At 39.2% G+C, this 20,382-nt stretch overlaps 1 protein-coding gene across 1 annotated transcript in view; it reads right to left on the minus strand.

Annotated features, from left to right (window-relative positions):
* Window positions 1–20,382, minus strand: part of DARS1 (aspartyl-tRNA synthetase 1) — a 73,862-nt gene that overhangs the window by 14,612 nt on the left and 38,868 nt on the right. Inside the window, exons 5-7 of the mRNA XM_048870343.2 lie at window positions 16,064–16,166; window positions 14,632–14,712; window positions 13,704–13,763 (exon numbers count right to left, since the gene is read on the minus strand). Of these exons, the coding sequence (XP_048726300.1) occupies window positions 13,704–13,763; window positions 14,632–14,712; window positions 16,064–16,166 (244 nt within the window). The remainder of the gene's footprint in view (window positions 1–13,703; window positions 13,764–14,631; window positions 14,713–16,063; window positions 16,167–20,382) is intronic.

Here is a 20,382-nt window from a genome sequence, read left to right on the forward strand (position 1 = left end):
AACTATGAGTACAGCTAAGATTTTGTCATGGATATTTTTAGTAAAAGTCACGGACAGGCGCAGACAATAAAGAAAAATTCACAGAAGCCTGTGCCCTGTCCCTGACTTTTACAAAAACTAGCCATGATAAAATGGGAAGGGGCTAGGCAGCTGTGGGGTGGCTAAAAGCTCCAGGGCCCCCACCACCCATGGGGGCTCAGAGCTCCAGGGTCCCTCTGACCCCCATGGTGGCAGGGAGCTGCACGGTCCCCCTGCCACATCCCCAGGGGTAGGGAGCTGCGGGGATCCCAACAATTGCTGAAGAGGTGTTTATGCTCAATCAAACTATTTTTTTTTAAATGGTGTGCAAAAGGAGTAAGCATTCTTTATATTTATTCTGCAATGAATGAAAAGTCAGTGCCTATTGCAGGCTCAGAACTATTAGTTTAAAGCATTTGTCACTAACGTGTGAAAGAATATTTTCATCCAGGTAAAAACAGTTTCTTTGTATTACTAGTGAAGTAGTCAGAACAACCAGGTTTCAGAGTAGCAGCCGTGTTAGTCTGTATCCGCAAAAAGAACAGGAATATTTGTGGCATCTTAGAGACTAACAAATTTATTTGAGCATAAGCTTTCATGAGCTACTGCATGCATCCGATGAAGTGAGCTGTAGCTCACAAAAGCTTATGCTCAAATAAACTGGTTAGTCTCTAAGGTGCCAGAAGTACTCCTGTTCTTTTTTCAGAACTACCACTTACTTAAAAGTAGTACTCCATACATTTAAAATCGGCAACAACACACCAGAAATGGCCTTTGCTGGATATATGTATTAGGAATTTTGACAAATCCAAACTATTCATAACTTTAAAAAAAGACTAAATTTTTACATCTTGCTTTTTACAACCTATACCCATTTAAATATACAGAGAAGCAGAAAACAATTCATAAAAGGAATTCTGAAGCATTTACTGCTGCTTTCTGCCTGCTATAACTGACTGACTTCCAACTATTACAAGAATCACTAAACAGCAAAATTAAAAAGGGAGAAATAATGCAATTTCTCATTCTCAACATCTAGATTAAAGTTTGCAATTTAAAGTTCTTGCCCGGTGATAAAACATGCTTTTAAAAATGCATCTGGTCTCAATCTCCAAAAAAGGTTTGAAATAAACTGTGTTATATTCAAATGTCAGTGTTATTTTATAGTAGCAATAATAAAATGTGAGTTTGAACTTTGTTTTCAAAATGCTAGAGACCGTATTACACTTTCCCTCCCAAATAATCTCCAGTAGGATAAAAGAAAATACACATCTGCTTCCTCATTCCTGCTTAAGAGTCACTTTCATGAAAACTTACAGCTATTTTCTGCAGTAAAGAAACTGAATGCATCATATACTGAAGTCAGGCTTGAAGCCATTGAATATTTTGAAAGAACCATATTTAGATAGTGCACACTTTGGACTGTCAAATAATTTGTTCTAATGTTTATATCTTACTACAGGTTCCAAGCTTAATGGCTGTACACTGCTCTGAAAAAAAACCCCAAAAACACTAAAGTGTAATTGGTTCTGTGGATCAGACTTAATGCAGTTCTGCACAGGCACATTGTATGTGTGTGATCAGACCTAACTGCAGAAGCAGAGCTGATAAATGCTCTGTGTGATCTGAGCCAAATCTTTTGTTCAAGCAAGACTCCTGTTGAAGTTAATGGGAGTTTTGCCAGAGTAAGGACTCTAGGATTTAGTCCATCATTAAACTATGGTGAACTTGATTTGATATTCCATTCCCCAGACAGACACTCCAGGAAGCAAAACTCTGAATCTGTTTTTCATCTGTTTATACTCCTCTTTTTATTTAACCATTCTTGACATACGGCTGTGAAATACTGGGGTACAATTCAGACTAGTGGGGGGCTCTGTTTATCCCTGCCCTGAAACTGTGGCTGCCTAATGCCTTGCTTAAGTAGCTCCTACCTGGGCAACTCACAAACAGCCTTCCAGCATTCAAATCATGCCCTGAGTGTCTGTATGTAACTGGAGCCTGCCAGCTATACCCTGGCTCTCACCAGCCTTGATTACACTGCAAGGTGACCCAAAAACTCCCCACTCCTGGATCTTCCCCCAGAAATGCATGTCCTGTACTGCCCAGCCCACTCTGGGACCGTACAAATATATTAGTTCATTATTCTTTGAGGGAATAATATGTCGTCATCTTATCTTAAATAGTTACCCAGACAGTTCAACTTAAATACACTGGATTAGATAAAACAGTACAAGTTTATTAACTATGAAGAGATAGATTTTGAGTATAAGTAATGAGGCATAAAATTTGGAAATGGTTATAAGAAATAAAACACTTACTACTTAAACTACTATCTACTTAAACTAGTATCTACTTAAACTATCTTAGTTGCAAAGCAAACTTCCTCACCACATGCTCCAGCAGATTACTGACCAAGCTTTCAGGTCAGGACCCCGCACTCCCACTCTGAGTCCAACAGCTATTTTCCTTTGTCTTCTTTGGTACGATGCTAGAGAGAGGAAAGGTGTCTGCCCCTTCTTTTTATAACTGTCTCCACAGTATGCATCCAATGAAGTGAGCTGTAGCTCACGAAAGCTTATGCTCAAATAAATTGATTAGTCTCTAAGGTGCCACAAGTACTCCTTTTCTTTTTGCGAATACAGACTAACACGGCTGTTACTCTGAAACCTATTATTACAACAGTGTGTAGTTTCTGAACACAGGGGCATATTCTGTCACAATGCGCCTTTTGTTTTAGCAGTTTTGGCCATAATACTTATGAAAACAAAAGGCGTGTATGTCTCTGAATAGCATATTTAAGTGCAAGCCTACAGGAGAGATACAGGGATGAAAAGGAAGGAAGAGTCCCTTACCAGCCTATTCTTCTGACTCCAATTCAGGAGTAGCGAACCAAATGTTGATTCGATATTTTGAATCCTATAATGGTAACACACAATTGATACCTTTTGTATCAGTCCAACCTGGGATATATTGTTTTTCAATTCACCTCCCACTAGCCTTTCAAATGAATTTTATTTATCGTGCTCAGAGCAGCTCATGGCTGTCTACGAAAGTGGATATTTTAGAAAGCAATGCCAGAATTTGAAGCTTTTAAATGATTTTCTTCCCTGATACACACCACAATTTTAAAATGATGAAAGTGGCAAAGCTGACATTTACAGAAAGCCAAGGATCATAATTTAAAAATAGTACCTAAGTTCACTGTTATCAAGATCTTTTGCTACCTGTCCTGTTGCAGAGTCCATTTTGCCACACAGCACTTCCTGTTAATTTGTAAGAGAGAGTGCTTCATAGGATAATGTGCATGCTGAGTGCAGAATGTCAGACAGACCTCCAGAGATAGCACAAAGGAACTCAACTTTTTTTTTTATTGTGCCGTCTAATCTTTCAAACTTCTTTTTCTGAACTAGACAAATGGTTTAAGTGTGAAACTGCTACATAGGGCTTTTGTTTTTTAAATAGAAAGACCCTGACCTCGCTGTTAACCTAAACTTCCTTTTTGCTGAACATATAGAAGAGATATCGTCAGCATCAGATTCATTGAGTTTTCTCTTATTAGCTGTGACCCATGAATGAAGGGAAGCCAAGGTAGGAGCAGAGGCAGTGGTTATAAAGAGTCCTGGGTCTGAAGATATCCCCCTAGCTATAGATTTTTCTCATAGTCACTAGATCATATCGGAGATTAAGACTTAGCAGAATCCTACTTAGATTATATGGTCGCTTAATCCTCCAAAGTAATTTTCCCCACACTCATATCTTTGTTCCCTAAGTAGCCTGGGCTGAACTTCTATTTATTTTGCTTATGTATCAGGGGTTTCATCCTCATCTACTCTTTAAAAGAATCTTAAAAACCAAATGTTCATCCCTAGACTTCCATAAATTTAGAACAAACTAACATACATTTGAAATGTAAAAGGTCTAGGTGGTAATCTTAGTCTATTTATCCAGTGCACAATTGTTCTATACAATGTTTTCTACTGCTCAGTGTATTTTCAACTGCATCCAGGAATTTTTTTTGCCATTTAATTTAGGAGGCTATTCCTCACTACGATCTGACCGTCAAGATATTTTTCTCACAATATTTATCTTAAAATTTCTCTTCTGTAATTCTCTCTCATTATTCCTAATTATGCCTCTTGTATCATACCATGTCTCTCTCCTTGAATTTTTTATTCTTCAGAATATATACACTTCTGCCCTGCTTCCCCACTGGCCATGTCTACTCTGGGATTAAGACCTGGTTCTAAACACAGTTCAGAATAAATTCAGGCTAATTTGTTTTAGCATACCATTGTGGATGAGGCCAAACCGAGTTTGGAAACCACATTTCCCTAATCTAGGGCATAGTTTCTAGACTTCGTTTAAGTGTGATTTGGCTCCAGCCACACTGGCTGGTTAAATTGTGTTTAAAATGAGGTCACCTGTGCTAATATAAAATAAATGTAGTTAAATGGTCAGCAAACACAATTTTAGACCTGGTGCAAGGACTATTTAGTTGTGGTCTAGCCAAGCTGTATGTATTTAGTTCTTTCAGTCTTTCCTAATAAACCAACAGCTCCAGTTCCCTAATGATTTTTGTTGCTCATCTCTGAATTCTCCCATTCCTCTACATTTTTCTAATAATGAGGTACCCAGAATGAAATGCTATATTCTTGGTGTGATCTCACCACACCCTCATGGGGTGGGATTATGATTGTATCTTCATTAGGATTATTTTGCTAACATTTCCTGTCATTGCTATCAATGGTTCAGATTCATCAATAGGAGCAACAGTGGGACAGCTAGTGTAAAAAGGGCTTCAGCTGACTCCTGGCATTTTAAGCACCCTGCCATCTAACTCCTGCTCAGACCACCTCTACATGAATAGAGCTCTTGAAACACTGGTGGCTGACTGGAGTCCTGTCTGTTCTAGCGCTCCCAACACTGCTACCACCAGAGAAACCAAACCATTGAAAGCAATGATACATTTTTTTAGGATGAAGTTGCTTAGTACAGACAAGGCCTATTGGTCTCTCTGCTCTGTAATGGGATTCCTCTACATAAAATCATATGCCTATACATAAACACACACTTAGACAAAACGGCACCAGAGTGTGGGAAACTCTCTCTTCCACACTCTGTGTTCTGGAACAGAAATTCAGGGTCAGGTTCATGCATAGCCAATTTGGTATCCTCTATTATAAAGTGAAGCTCTTGCAGAACACTGAAAGCCAGCTTATGAATAGACATGAGCATGACGCAGTGTTTTTGTTCCGGAACACAGAGGGAAGTAGTGGTACTCAAAATGGCAACTGAAGGGGCAGGCAGAAAGGTGCAGAGTAGAGAGAAACTGCCCAAGTGTTAGGTGAAAGAAGGCCAAATAAGCACCTAACTTCAATCAACTGGAAGTTGAGGCCGGGTTGCTGATTACAGGAAGGGGTGTGGGTGGAGAAGAGATCAAAATTTAACCTCTGACCCTTCTGTCAGAATTCACTAAAATATTAAACAATCTTACCAGATTTCAGCTACTCTTCTGAGCTACTCTCTTGAGACATCCATTTAAGATGAGCCAACACCATCTCTCCCTTTACATAACCACCAATTCTTCTTAACTAGCAGGGGAAAGGGAAGAACATGGCTTCTGTTAAAGACAGAGGTGGGATTTAGAAAGAAGTCAGATGGAAACTGGGAGCCCAAGAGTTTCTGTGGCATTTGGGGAATTGACAATAGCGAGGACATCTGAGGCAGAAAGAGATGCAGGAGAGTCCATCCTCCTGAAGATCACCAGTTGCATATCATGGGCATTAAGACAAGAAAATTGTCTGAAATAACAGGCTAGTAGGATTTTCCCTAGAATTCTGAAGAATTTAACATGCCTCTAAGCTAGAGATGAGTGAGGTCACAGTTACTCCACACTAGGTTCACCTCATCTCTTTCATCTCTGTCCCTTATGTTTGTTTTGGCATTTCAGCCTTCCTGGTTTCTCTCTCACTGTGTAAGTCTGCTACAGGTTTTTTCTCCCCAGATGCATTAGCTTGCATTGTGACCAAGTCCAATCTCAAGTTGTTACTTCCTGCCAATATTTCTAACTTTAGGTACCTTCATATTATTTCTCCGTCCTCCTTGGAGTTCACAGCCATTTCCAGTATCTCCAGTGGATTTCATTAGCATGCTGCTTCGCCCCTCTGCCAGATCATCAAAAGATATTAAATAAAAATGGACTCCACAGCACTCCACCAGACTTCTGCTTGTAATGTCACACACTGCCTTTACCACTACTCTTTTTTTATAGTCTTTCAATCAACGTTCACATGACAGCATTAGTTCACAAGCAACCTAGTTTTCCAAGTAAGATTCTGAGACCCTATCAAATGCTTTATTAAAATAAGATACTAATGAAGGGACTAATTCAATGAGATGCTGCTGAGTACCTCCAGAGAAGTGAGAGAGAGTGGAGGGTGCTCAGTATCCTACAGCAATTAATCTTGCTGCAAATAAAAACTCCTACTGTGATAATAATCCAAATTAATCTTAGTTGCTGAGAGGAGGAGATCCAGTGTTCATACAAATCTCCAATTAACTTGATACCAGCACTTTTCGATGAAATGAATGACCACTGATTGTTGGCTTTCCATTCTCTTGCATTTGTTTATTGAGAACTTGTGTCATTATTACTTGTTACATTAGCAGTTCCAAAGAGGGTGCTACATATCTCCCAACACAGATAAAAAGACACTATCCTTACCCTGAGGAGTTCACACAAATACAATTTCAGTGGGGAGTCCGGGAAAATAAAAGGGAGGAGCAGTGAAGGAAGAACAGGGCCATATCAGTAGATCACACTGTTACTTAGTAAAGGCAAATGCATGAGTGCAGCAGAACGGTGGCTGTGTTTTGTTTTGTTAAAGAGAGGTTAATAAAAATAGGTAGGTGATTTAGCCAGTTAATTTCTTAAAGCTGATGTAGTAGTAGGTATTTGGGAGGAACCTGAATCGTCAGAGGACAGCGGCTCTGTAGATTAGCTTGGGAAAGGTGTTATATGTGTGAGAAGAAAGCACAGGCAATGTTGTGGGAAAACTGGACAAACAGTGTCCTTAGGATGGCATTGCTACCTAATATAATGCTGCATGTGAGACATGTATTATAGTACCTATTCATCAAATTATGTGCCATATTCAAAGCTTCCGTCTTATATTTCAAAATTGAGGTCTTATTAAGCTTCTTGAGTTCAAAACATTATATTTGAAAGGAATGCTATTTTTTACATTCTCTGAGTTATCCCTATTCAGTCATCTTGGTATTTCATTAATAAAAAAGGGTCCTAGCTGTACATGGCCATTTTCCAGATCCTAAATGTTCACCTCCAAACTATTATTGCTCACCATTTTGTGAATTTCAGGAAGGGCCTGTACAATATCTAATTCCTGCTTTATTATTATTTATCTGTATACATGTAAATAAAGATGCCTCCCACACTCTCAAAATTGAAAAATAAGTTAATAGTTTTTCCTCTGGTTAGGAAACAAAGCTCTCATCAAGACCATTGCCACAGCTGCTTTGTGGATCAGTCAAAGACTGCTTCATCACCCCTTTAACTTTCATCTCACAATTGGTATTTTTTTTCTTTTCTTTTTTTTCAGTAAATGAATGAATTTAGTACTCATGAATGAGAGATACTAATAGTTCTGGAAAAAGACAAACATATAAAAGACAACAATCACTCTGCAAGTCTCCCCACAGAGCACTGCAAATGCACCTCAATCTTAACATGCAGCACCCTTATTATTCCAACACTGGCCTTCTTTTGAGAAGCTTATCAGCACCAAATTGCCGGATGGTGATATGCACTACTAAAAATTAAGATACTAAACTATTTTCACTTGTGAATTAAAATAAATGCTAGAATTTGAATTTTATCTCAAAGTGAAAGTTTCATACTTTTAGTTGTACAGTACTGATTACTTACAGTCAATTACAGGAACATATAATCATAGAACTGGAACGGACCTTGGTCATCTAGTCCAGTCCCCTGCACTCAGGACAGGACTAAGTATTATCTAGACCATTCCTGACAGGTATTTGTCTAACCTGCTCTTAAAAATCACCAATGATGGAGATTCCGCAACCCCCTAGGCAATTTCTTCCAGTGCTTAACCACCCTGATAGTTAGGAACTTTTTCCTAATGTCCAACCTAAAGCTCCCTTGCGGCAATTTAAGCCCATTGCTTCTTGTCCTATCCTCAAAGCTTAAGAAAAACAATTTTTCTCCCTCCTCCTTGTAACAACCTTTTACATACTTGAAAACTGGTATCATGTCCCCTCTCAGTCTTTTCTTTTCCAGACTAAACAAACCCAGTTTTTTCCATCTTCCCTCCTAGGTCATGTTTTCTAGACCTTTAATCATTTTTGTGGCTCTTCTCTGGGCTCTCTCCAGTTTGTCCACATCTTTCCTGAAATGTGGTGCCCAGAACTGGACAAAATACTCCAGTTGAGGTCTAATCAGCGCGGAGTAGAGCAGACGAATTATCGTACATACTCGATCATAAACCGGTTCGTTTATAAGCCGACCCCCACAAGATGGATGAGTAAAAACGGAAAGATTTTATGACCCATTCATAAGCCGACCCTATAATTCAGGGGTCGGCAAACTTTGGCTCCCGGGCCATCAGGATAAGCCGCTGGTGGCCGAGATGGTTTGTTTACCTCGAGCGTCCGCAGGCACGGAGGTAAACCTAAGTAAATAAAGTGTCCCGGCGTGCCAGCTGCTTACCCTGACGGGCCGGGACAGCAACTGGTGGGGAAATTTTTTTGGAGCGGTGAGGGGAGAAGCTGGGGGTTAGGGGAGTAACCCCTGTGACCATCCCCCACATGACCCCACCCCTCGCCTGGGACCCCCTCACTCTCCCCATCCCATCCCTTCCCACCTTATCTGGGGAGGACCAGGGGAGGATGTCTCTGGCCTGGCTGGAGCTGTTCCAGCACACTGGGCAGCGCGGCCGAAGTGTGCTCCGACAGGCTGGACCGGGCAGCGCGGCTGCAGCGTGTTCCAGCGGACTGGGCCGGGCAGCACAGCCACAGCATGCTCCAGTGGGCGGGGCCAAGCGGCATGGCTGCAGCCTGCCAGCCCTGGCACTGCAGCTGCTTCGGAGGCTGGGGGGAGAGCAGCATGGCCAGAAGCAGAGAGACTCTGGCCCCGCCTCTTCCCTTCTGGCTCTGCTGCCTCTCCTTGCTCCCTCTGTTGGGGGGAGGGGCTGTGTCCCACTTCTCCTGCTCTCTACCCGTTCATAAGCCGACCCCCTTCTCTGATGCTTCCCTTTTTTACTAAAAAAATTTGGTTTATGAACGAGTATATAAGGTACTTCTCGTGTCTTGCTTACAACGCTCCTGCTAATACATCCCAGAACAATGTTCGCTTTTTTTGCAACAAAGTGTTACACTATTGACTTGTATTTAGCTTGTGGTACACTATGACTCCCAGATCTCTTTCTGCAGTACTCCTTCCCACGCAGTCATTTCCCATTTTGTTTTGTGTGCAACTGATTGTTCCTTCCTAAGTGGAGTACTTTGCATTTGTCCTTATTGAATTTCATCGTATTTACTTTAGACCATTTCTCCAATTTGTCCAATCACTTTGAATTATAATCCAATCCTCCAAAGCAGTTGCAATCCATCCAAGCTTGGTATCATCCGCAAACTTTATAAGTGTACTCTCTATGCCATTATCTAAATCATTGATAAATATATTGAACAGAACCAGACCCAGAACTGACGACTACGGGACCCCACTCATTATGTCCTTCCAGCATTACTGTGAACCACTCATAACTACTCTCTGGGAACAGTTTTCCAACCAGTTATACCCCACCTTATAGTAGCTCCATCTAGGTTGTTTATCAGAAGGTCATGCTAGACAGTATCAAAAGTTTTACTAAAGTGAAGATACACAACGTCAACGCTTCCCCTCTATCCACAAGGCTTATTAACCTGTCAAAGACAGCTATCAGGTTGGTTTGACACAATTTGTTCTTGACAAATTCATGCTGACTGTTACTTATCACTAGGGCTGCCAATTAATCACAGTTAATCAAAGTTTTAATCACACAGTTAAACAAGAGAATACCAATTTGAAATTTATTAAATATTTTGGATGCTATTCTACATTTTCATATATATATATATATATCTTGTATTCTGTGTTGTAACTGAAATCAAAGTATATATTTTAATTACAAATATTTGCACAGTAAAAATGTTAAACTGAAGAAATAGTATTTTTCAATTCACTTCATACAAGTATTGTAGTGCAATCTCTTTGTCCTGAAAGTGCTATTTAGAAATGTAGATTTTTTTTGTTACATAACTGCACTCAAAAACAAAACAATGTAAAACTTCATAGCCTACAAGTCAACTCAGTCCTACTTCTTGTTCAGCCAATTGCTAAAACAAACAAGTTTGTTTACATTTACAGGAGATAATGCTGTCCTCTTCTTATTTACAATGTCACCACAAAGCGAGAACAGGCATTTGCATGGCACTTTCGTAGTCAGCACTGCAAGGTATTTACATGCCAGATATGTTAAACATTCATATGCCCCTTCATGCTTCACCCACCATTCCAGAGGACATGCTTCCATGATGATGACGCTTGTTAAAAAAAATGTGTTAATTAAATTTGTGACTGAACTCCTTGGGGGAGAATTGTACATCCCCTGCTGTTTTACCCGCATTCTGTCATATATTTCATGTTATAGCAGTCTCGGATGATGACCCAGCACATGTTGTTCATTTTAAGAACACTTTCACTGCAGATCTGACAAAACGCAAAGAAGGTACCAATGTGAGATTTCTAAAGATAGCTAACGCACTCGACCCAAGATTTAAGAATCTGAAGTGCCTTCCAAAATGTGATCGGGACTGGTGTGGAGCATGCTTTCAAAAGTCTTAAAAGAGCAACACTCCAATGCGGAAACTACAGAACCTAAACCACCAAAAGAGAAAAGCAACCTTCTGCTGGTGGCATATGACTCAAATAAAGAAAACGAACATGCGTCGGTCTGCACTGCTTTGGACTGTTATCGAGCAGAACCCGTCATCAGCATGGACGCATGTCCCCTGGAATGGTGGTTGAAGCATGAAGGGACATGTCAAGGTTCCTTCCCCATTCTGAACTCTAGGGTACAGATGTGGGGACCTGCATGAAAACCTCCTAAGCTTATTTTTACCAGCTTAGGTTAAAACTTCCCCAAGGTACAAACTATTTTACCTTTTGCCCTTGGACCTTATCGCTGCCACCACCAAACGTCTAACAGGTATATAACTAGGAAAGAGCCCGTTTGGAAACTTCTTTCCCCCCAAAATCCTCCCAAACCTTACACCCCCTTTCCTGGGGAAGGTTTGATAAAAATCCTCACCAATTTGCATAGATGAACACAGACCCAAACCCTTGGATCTTAAGAACAATGAAAAAGCAATCAGATTCTTAAAAGAAGAATTTTAATAGAAGAAAAAGTAAAAGAATCACCTCTGTAAAATAAGGATGGTAAACACCTTACAGGGTAATTAGATTCAAAACATAGAGAATCCCTCTAGGCAAAACCTTAAGTTACAAAAAGACACAAAAACAGGAATCTACATTGCATTCAGCACAGCTTATTTTCTCAGCCATTTAAAGAAATCAGAATCTAACGCATATCTAGCTAGATTATTTACTAAGTTCTAAGACTCCATTCCTGTTCTGTCCCGGGCAAAAGCATCACACAGGCACAGAGAGAGAGGCTTTGTTCCTCCCTCCCCCCCAGCTTTTGAAAGTATCTCGTCTCCTTATTGGTCATTTTGGTCAGGTGCCAGCGAGGTTATCCTAGCTTCTTAACCCTTTACAGGTGAAAGGGTTTTTCCTCTAACCAGGAAGGATTTTAAAGGTGTTTACCCTTCCCTTTATATTTATGACAGGACATATGAATCTTTAGCACATCTGACACGTAAAAATCTTTAGCGCATCTAGCAAGTAAATGGCCGGCTACAACAGTGCCATGAGAATGCCTGTTCTCACTTTCAGGTGACATTGTAAACAAAAAATGGGCAGCATTATCTCCTGAAAATGTAAACAAACTAGTTTGTCTGAGCAATCGGCTGAACAAGAAGTAGGACTGAGTGGACTTGCAAGCTCTAAAATTTTACGTTGTTTTATTTTTGAATGCAGTTTTTTTGTACATAATTCTATATTTGTAAGTTCAACTTGCATGATAAAGAGATTGCATTACAGTACTTGTATTAGGTGAATTGAAAAATACTATTTCTTTTGTCTTTTTACAGTGCAAACACTGGTAATCAAAATAAATATAAAGTGAGCACTGTACACTTTGTATTGTGTTGTAACTGAAATCAATATATTTGAAAATGTAGAAAACATCCAAAAATATTTAAATAAATGGTATTCTATTATTAACAGTGTGATTAATCATGATTAATATTTCTGATCCCTTGACAGCCCTATTTATCAATTTATTATCTTCTAGATGTTTGCAAATTGATTGCTTAATTATTTGTTCCATTATCTTTCCGGGTACAGAAGTTAAGCTGACTGGTTTGTAATTCCCTGGGTTGTCCTCATTTCCCTTTTTACCGATGGGCATTATATTTGCCCTTTTCCAGTCTTCTGGAAATCTCTCCCGTCTTCCATGATTTTTCAAAGATAATTGCTGATGGCTCAGATATCTCCTCAGTCAACTCCTCGAGTATTCTAGGACGCATTTCATCAGGCCCTGGTGACCTGAAGACATCTAATTCATCTAAGTAATTTTTAACTTGCTCTTTCCCTATTTTAGCCTCTTCTGATCCAACCTCATTTTCACGTCCAATCACTGCCAACCCTTCTGGTGAAAACCAAAACAAAAAAGTCATTAAGCACCTCTGCCATTTCCACATTTTCTGTTATTGTTTCTCCCCCTTCATGGTGTTTGTCTCAAAGACTGTGTAATCTAAATAACTACCATCAATTTTTTCTTGGACTGTTTGTAAACAAAAGCCATCTGCTCTTCAGAGCAAAACTTTGCATTTGAGTTCTGTTTGACCTTAAGAAAATTTTACATGGGATCCCAGTCATTTAAATGATGTAACAAACAGGAATGACAATTTTTCTGAAGGAGCACTGATGAATATATAGTACAATTCTCAGAGGTTTGTGCTTTTTCTATTTCCAGTATGGCTGCCCATGCTTTTCAGACATATACAATTGAGGATTAGTTGCACAATGAATCTAAACTCTCATGTCTGGAAGCTTGAATTCAAATCTTGACCAAGAACTCAAATTAAAATGAGCTCACTGAGCCAAATACATCTCTGACTTACATCCCAAAATGCTTTTGAGTCCTTATTGTGTCATCTAGTATCTCTCTCCTGTATCCATAGAGTACTTTCTTACCTGAATCCTTGGAATTCTACGTCAATCAGACATCTAAGAGGACATGGACACTGTTTAAAATCTATGTACCTTTATATCATGAAATACTGAAATCTTGGTAGGAGTTCAATTCAAGTGCATATGTTTAGCACAATTATTACTAGTGCAATATTTTTTTCCCCAATGTTATTTATAATGATCAGTTAACATGAGCTCAAAACCATTAACTCAAATCCTGGGGTTCTCATGGATATTTAAGCTCTAAATTGCTGCAGTTAACCATGTAACATAACCAGTTCCTTACCCTCAGATCAATTACTCTGTTGTCCAGCCGTGTATCTTGGTTTACAGTAGCTCTTCCCTCCTAAACAGTTGTACAAAACATATGTAATTAAAACACATACACACAAAGAAATACATTCCATAGAGTTCAGAGTAGCAGCCGTATTAGTCTGTATCCGCAAAAAGAAAAGAGTACTTGTGGCACCTTAGAGACTAACAAATATATTTGAGCATAAGCTTTCGTGAGCTACAGCTCACTTCATCAGATGCACTCTAAGGTGCCAAAAGTACTCGTTTTCTTATTCCATAGAGTGAAACACACTTTGGTTATAAAACATTTGCAAATTCAGTGGAAGGACTTCTAATACTATTTTGAGGGGTTTAGTAGAACAATTCAAAAAAGGATTGTGGTGGATTCTCCATCTCTGGCAATTTTTTAATCAAGATTGAATTTTTTTAAATTATATGCTCGAGTTCGAAAGCAATTATTTTGGGGGAACTTCCATGGCCGTTGTGATACAGGAGGTGAGATTAGATTATCACAATGTTCCCTTCTGGCCTTGCAGTCTATGACCAGTTCTTTGTTCCTCCAATGTGATCATAAGCATTTAAAATGTGGCCTTTCACAATGGATACAACGCATAAACTAGCCTCGAGGACTGCCAAAAACCTGAAACATGCACAAGTACTTGTTTCAGAATGAAGTCCTGTAACACTAATTGGTACAACAGAACAGTATCTGCAAATTATGTAGCTCTGACTATCCACTGTACGACAGCAAGTATCACACAGATGAGAAGGTTTCAGGGAACACACACAATCTGGATGTAAAGGAAGTTAAATAAAAGTCAAAAAGCAAAAATCACTGCATAAAGAAGTGCTTTCAAGTTTTTACTCAACTACAAATACAATGAAAATTCACAGGTGTGTTAAGGACAAAAAGTTTTCACCTCCTCTCCTTCCACCTCAGCTCGAACAGCATCATCCAGCTGCAAAGGCAGTCGGGGCTCAGCCAAACTGATCACATAGATCTGAAAGTGAGACAGTAACAGAAATAGCATAAAACCCAGCTCAAAACAAAAGGGTGATTTACAAAAAGGTATTTCTGGCATAACCATGAAACAGTGTTTGCATAAATCGTTAACTGGAAGCATGCGAGTTTACTCAAAAAGTCAAAAGAGGGAGATGTTTATTTGGCTTTATTCTCATGGCTGTACTGGGAACACTTAGTATCATTTCTTTCCTCCAAAAACCAAGAAACAATGCATTTTATATCTTTTTTGGAATAAGCACATCAAGGAAACACAGCCTGAAGGTGCCAGCCTAATGATTCATAACTGGGCTTTTGGAACCTAAGAGATCACATCAGTCCTTTTCCCTTCTGAGGAAGATAAACAGAAGTCCATGTGGTATTAAAGTATTATTATATTGGCAATATGGTAGTATCTAGAAGCCCTGATTAAGAGCCCGTTGGGCTAGAAGCTGCACAAACACAGATTAAAAGACAGTCCCTTAGCTTACTCTCTAAATGTACGGTGAGGCATGTGTGGACACTTTCATAAAAATCCACAGCCTGCCTGATTTGCATGATTATTAAAACAAATTTCATGGAACTTTGAGTAAGTCTAGGGGCTTTCCTCAATATCCTTGGCTAAAATATACCTCCCCTCTGCACCTGTGTAATGTGTTATACATTGGCTGGCTACTGAACTCCACCCCCAAAATGACTACATATCAGTAGTTTGTACGGGTATAGTTTGTGAAGTGTTTAAGCGTCCTTTTGGTGAAAGATGCCATATAAATGTTAAATACTAATTGTATCAAACTGCACTTCCCCAGCCACAATATACAAACTATGGGGAATTTATGTACTCTCTTATATGTATTTCACAGAACTTTAGAGGGGACACATATTATGCATAGCTCCTCTGCATCATAGTGAAGACATATGCATCTTTCTGTACTAAAACAAACATCTAAAAAAATTCTTGGCTTCTGAGTACAAAGAAAGAAGCAGATCTGTATGGACAGAATTTGCTATTGACAAGAATCAGAACTGGAATTAAAAGCCAATCCTAGCCAAAGCGTTCCAGCTAGTAACTTCAAAATATGGTTCCGAATGAGGAATTTTTTTTTTTTTTTTTTAAAAGAGTAGATGGAAACCACAAATTCCTAAAATTGCATGTGTGCGTGAGTACAAAACCAAAACCCACAAAAGTGCTTCATGTTTACCGTATTAAACATTTAAGTTTGTGTTTTAATGAGGTTTACTGTAAGACCAGTCTACAAATCTTATGAACTTTTACTGAAAACATAAATTTGTATAAAAAAGGGTGTCAGAAATAATTACCCAGGTGCACTATTTGCTTAAAAACACGTTACCCTTTGAACGTGCAGCTCAACATCTTGCTGAGTACAGCCTCCAATTTTCTGATGTACTTTCCTCACAACGCCTTCAACATCCACAATGCTCTCTTTGTTGATGCTGTCAATAGAGATAGCCAGTTTAATAATTTCAACACATTTAAGTACTAATTTGGATATCACCCACCGAGAAGACTATGTTTTGCACGTAACGCAAGAACAATATAACAGACTAGAGCATTTTAGGTAAAGTCATTGTTTATTTATATACAAGTATTGAGCTAGCGAGAGGTCTTTGTTAAAAAAAATGTCACAGCTACAATAAATTAACATTGGGGTGGAGGGTTGGGTAGAAAAGTGGTAATAATTAAAGAAATTTCATCAACATTTCAGATTTGATTACTACTACTTCTGTCTGGGAATTTCTTTTTCTTTCTTTCTTCAACACAAAAAAGAAAAAGGTTGCTCTGTGTACTTGCAACTGAATGAGGTAGTAACAGAGTACAGAGTCAAACATCTTTTAGGAACAGATTTCAAGGGAGGGTGCACTTTTTGCAGGCTGTGGAGTCTAAAATAGTGGTCCCTCAAATTACAGGAACACTAAGGTGAGAACTAAATCAATCACCTGCAGGTTTGTTTGTGTTTTGCTGGTGAGCTCCAACAGGAGGCTCATTTAAGCTATAACTTAAGATACAAATCCATGTTAATATTATGGTTGTGTGTGTGTACTTTTGGTAAAAAAATTAAATTTATACACAGATAGGGAGGCAGATACTAGCCTTCAGAGTAAAAAACTGGGGTACTCAAAGGAAGCTAGTTTGCCAAGGCCGATAAATGCATTCTTCATCTCTAGATTTCTTGGCCTGCCTTTCGTTGCTTCTGTGATCACCTTCCCTCTGTTACAGATGATAGATAACATATATTCTTGTGCTATAACTGGCCTATTTTCAGGTACAGGTAAGAAGAAAAGGAGTACTTGTGGCACCTTAGAGACTAACCAATTTATTTGAGCATGAGCTTTCGTGAGCCACAGCTCACTTCATCAGATGTGTACCGTGGAAACTGCAGCAGACTTTATATACACACAGAGAATATGAAACAATACCTCCTCCCACCCCACTGTCCTGCTGGTAATAGCTTATCTAAAGTGATCAACAGGTGGGCCATTTCCAGCACAGGTACAGGTAAGCTGTGCTAAATGCTCATTTAAATCCAAAGACACACACCTTTGCTTAAATTGTTTGTATTTGTCTTTTTTTACTACTGTAATGCCCGCGCCAAGAAAAAAATATACTCTTCCTTTCCTTCCAATGCCTGTCCTAGATTAAATAAACTTGTCTCAGAAAGGAAGGTAGTTTAGATCCAATTGGTCTATATTAATTTATGTGCCATTTAATTGGAAGAATCATCTCAAATTGCCAGTTCACTTTTTTTCTGGGGTGTAGGCCAACAGTTATGTTTTTATTCTGTTCAGTGCTGGTTCTCATCAGCAATATAACTTAAATCTAACAAGAAGTTTCTGGATCAATACAAGATGATGGTTCCATTTGCTTCAGAAGAGATGTAGCTAAATTTTGAATTACCCAAGTAGCTTCTAAGAAGTCTATCAAAAGAGAGGATTCGGAACTAGGAAAATATACAGATATTTCCTAGTTAGTTCTCTGAAGTTCAGATTCTTCATCTTTATTTTCTAGTGTCATCATACTATGGACAAGTATACTTACAATATTTAATAAACCATATCCAAAAGGATAACTAATTCCACTCTACACACCAAATAATATACAATGGGTAATGTGGAAAACAGGTTCTCTGCCATCTAAAAGAACCTGACAATTACCAATTAAAACAACTCAACCTTGAAAAACACATGCCCTCCCCTTATACCTGCCAAACTACTCCACACAATAAACAAACAAAATATTTCTTAATGTTCTCTGATGGTTGTCAGTATTTTAAAGTCAGTGGTATAGGACAGGAGACAGCGAAATGCATTGTTTTCTTTTTCATGTGTCTTTAAAAAGAAACAACACTACCAACAACCAAAAAGCAGCATTAAGCCATATAGAAAATAAATCCACAGCACTTGGTAGCAGTACTCATGGCCATTTCTTAGTCACTTTATATAGACTACTGTAGGTTTTGTCTGGTCCATCCAGTTCTTCAGCTATTTGTGGCAACAATGGATGTAAAAAGCAAAGCAAGACCCATGCTGAGCTTTTTTAAACATTCCACCCTATACATTTTTTTTTAATAACTTTTTTCTAAAACTGAAGCCCAGCTGCTGAGGAGAAGAGAAATTAAGAATACACTAAGAAATTACCTATTCAGATGAGATTTTACATGAGATGAACCATCCATGAAGAGATGACAGATTCAGAAAGACTGTTGTAAAGAACAGGAGCAGCAAAAGAGAAAAGGCTTTTCCACTGGGGTGGCAAGAATATGTAGAAGAACAGAAGTCAATGCCAGATGAACAGAAGGAGCAGGGAGGAAATAAAGAATGAGGAGCAGGGTGAGATATGCTGAAGAAAATCTATGGAGATTACATAGACCAGGAGAGCAATTTTAAATGGGATACTTAAATGAATGGGAAGTCAAAGGTGTTTTTACAGGCTGAGAGAGTAATTTTTCTTTCTACATGGGAGAAAGGAGGCATTAACATTCTGGACATGCTAGAGTTTTACGAGCTGTGATTTGAGGAGAATGCTACAACACAGTCAAACTGAAAGGAAAGAAATGAAGACACAAATGAGGATTCAGAAGGTCTACCCACAGAAAAGGCTGTAGATGAAATGACAGACCTGTAAATTTGCCCAGGTGGCAGAAGGGAGGGAGAAATGAGCGAATTTAGAGATATATAATGGAAGCAAATGGATGGTCTGAGTAGAGATATGGGAGGCATATGGAGTTATATTAGGCATCTCCTCTTGCCCAAGAAAAGTACTTCTGTGTTGGAGTCATTTAAATGGAGGAAACTGAGATGAAGTCACAAGCTTGCTTCGGCAACACAAGCAGAGAATGTAGATATGGAGAAGTCATTAAAGAGAACTAAAAAATCCCTGGTCCTTGTATTTCTACTCCTCCCTTTTTCAAATATCGTTTTACAAAGCACAAAACACACTTGTTACCAGAGCCAGGTATATGTGGGCATCTCAATGACATCAGACACAAGCAAGTTTATTTTAATGAACTAAAAGGCCTAGCTTTTATGTTACCATAAACATTCACATTATATAAATGAGTATTCATGGTTTTAATTGAAGGCTTCAATACATATAATGTGGATTCCAGTCAAGACTGGAATTACACAGAATCTGAATATTTAAACTCAAACTTAATACAGTTGAAAAATCAAACAGCTAACAGTTGTGTTTCAGGTGACATGAATGACAAATTAGAGAGTGTGATTAATGTCTGAATTCTTGGCTGTCCGTTGAACCATCTTCTGTGTAAATTAAAGATTACCATTGAGATCCTTTCTTATCTAAATGAATCAGTCATTTCTTGGTCTGAGAGAGTCCAGGTGACACAGACATTCAGTAAGTTTCCATCAAAGCACTACCTATTTTAATGTTGTATAGAATTAAGTTCAAGATTAAAGAAACAGTCAAAGATTTCTTTTAAACAGACTAATTAAAAACTCCTCAATTTTCTAACCGCATCCCCAGACATTTTTAAAATTCCTTTTTTATAATGCTTTACACAGATCATTCTTTACGTTTTTGTTGATATGACTGTTTCAAGCAGGGGAGCAACAGCCGGTCTGAAACTCAAACATGTCCAACCTCACGCCTCCACTCTTCCCACAACCTGCTGCTGAGGCATCTTCCCTGTTAACTTTCATTCAGCATTCCAACATGCTACTTTCCAACTCCCTATGGATGAAGCTGGGAAGGGGATTGCCACTGTTCTTCTGAGCCCAAGCACTGCTGCAGAGAGAGCCACACCAGAGATGGGGAATCCCCACTGCCTTTCAGCTCTCTAGAAGTGGAGACTCTCTCTTGGCTTCCTGGCTCCTGAGACAGGAGATACAACTGCTATCCAGGTCCCACACTTCTCCTGACCCTACTTCTATGGAGGCATCTGGTGAGTTGAACAGAGGACTCCCTCCAGGATCTTGCACCTCTTGGCTCTGCTCTACTCCTAGCTCTATGGAGGAAAAGGGGGAAGAGGCTGGTTGACCCTTGGCTCTTTTGATCCTATTTTGGGGGAGGGCATCCTTTCGCTCTCTCCGTCTCTCTTTCCCGCCCAATGGTTTGTTTGTCCCTGCTGCCACCAGGTGTTTTCTGTTCTGTGGCCTGCAGAGTGAAGAAGTTGGCTCCCATGCTCATGGT

This window comes from Caretta caretta, chromosome 11 (genome assembly GCF_965140235.1).
Source record: "Caretta caretta isolate rCarCar2 chromosome 11, rCarCar1.hap1, whole genome shotgun sequence".
In the NCBI taxonomy this organism is placed as follows: Eukaryota; Metazoa; Chordata; order Testudines; family Cheloniidae; genus Caretta; species Caretta caretta.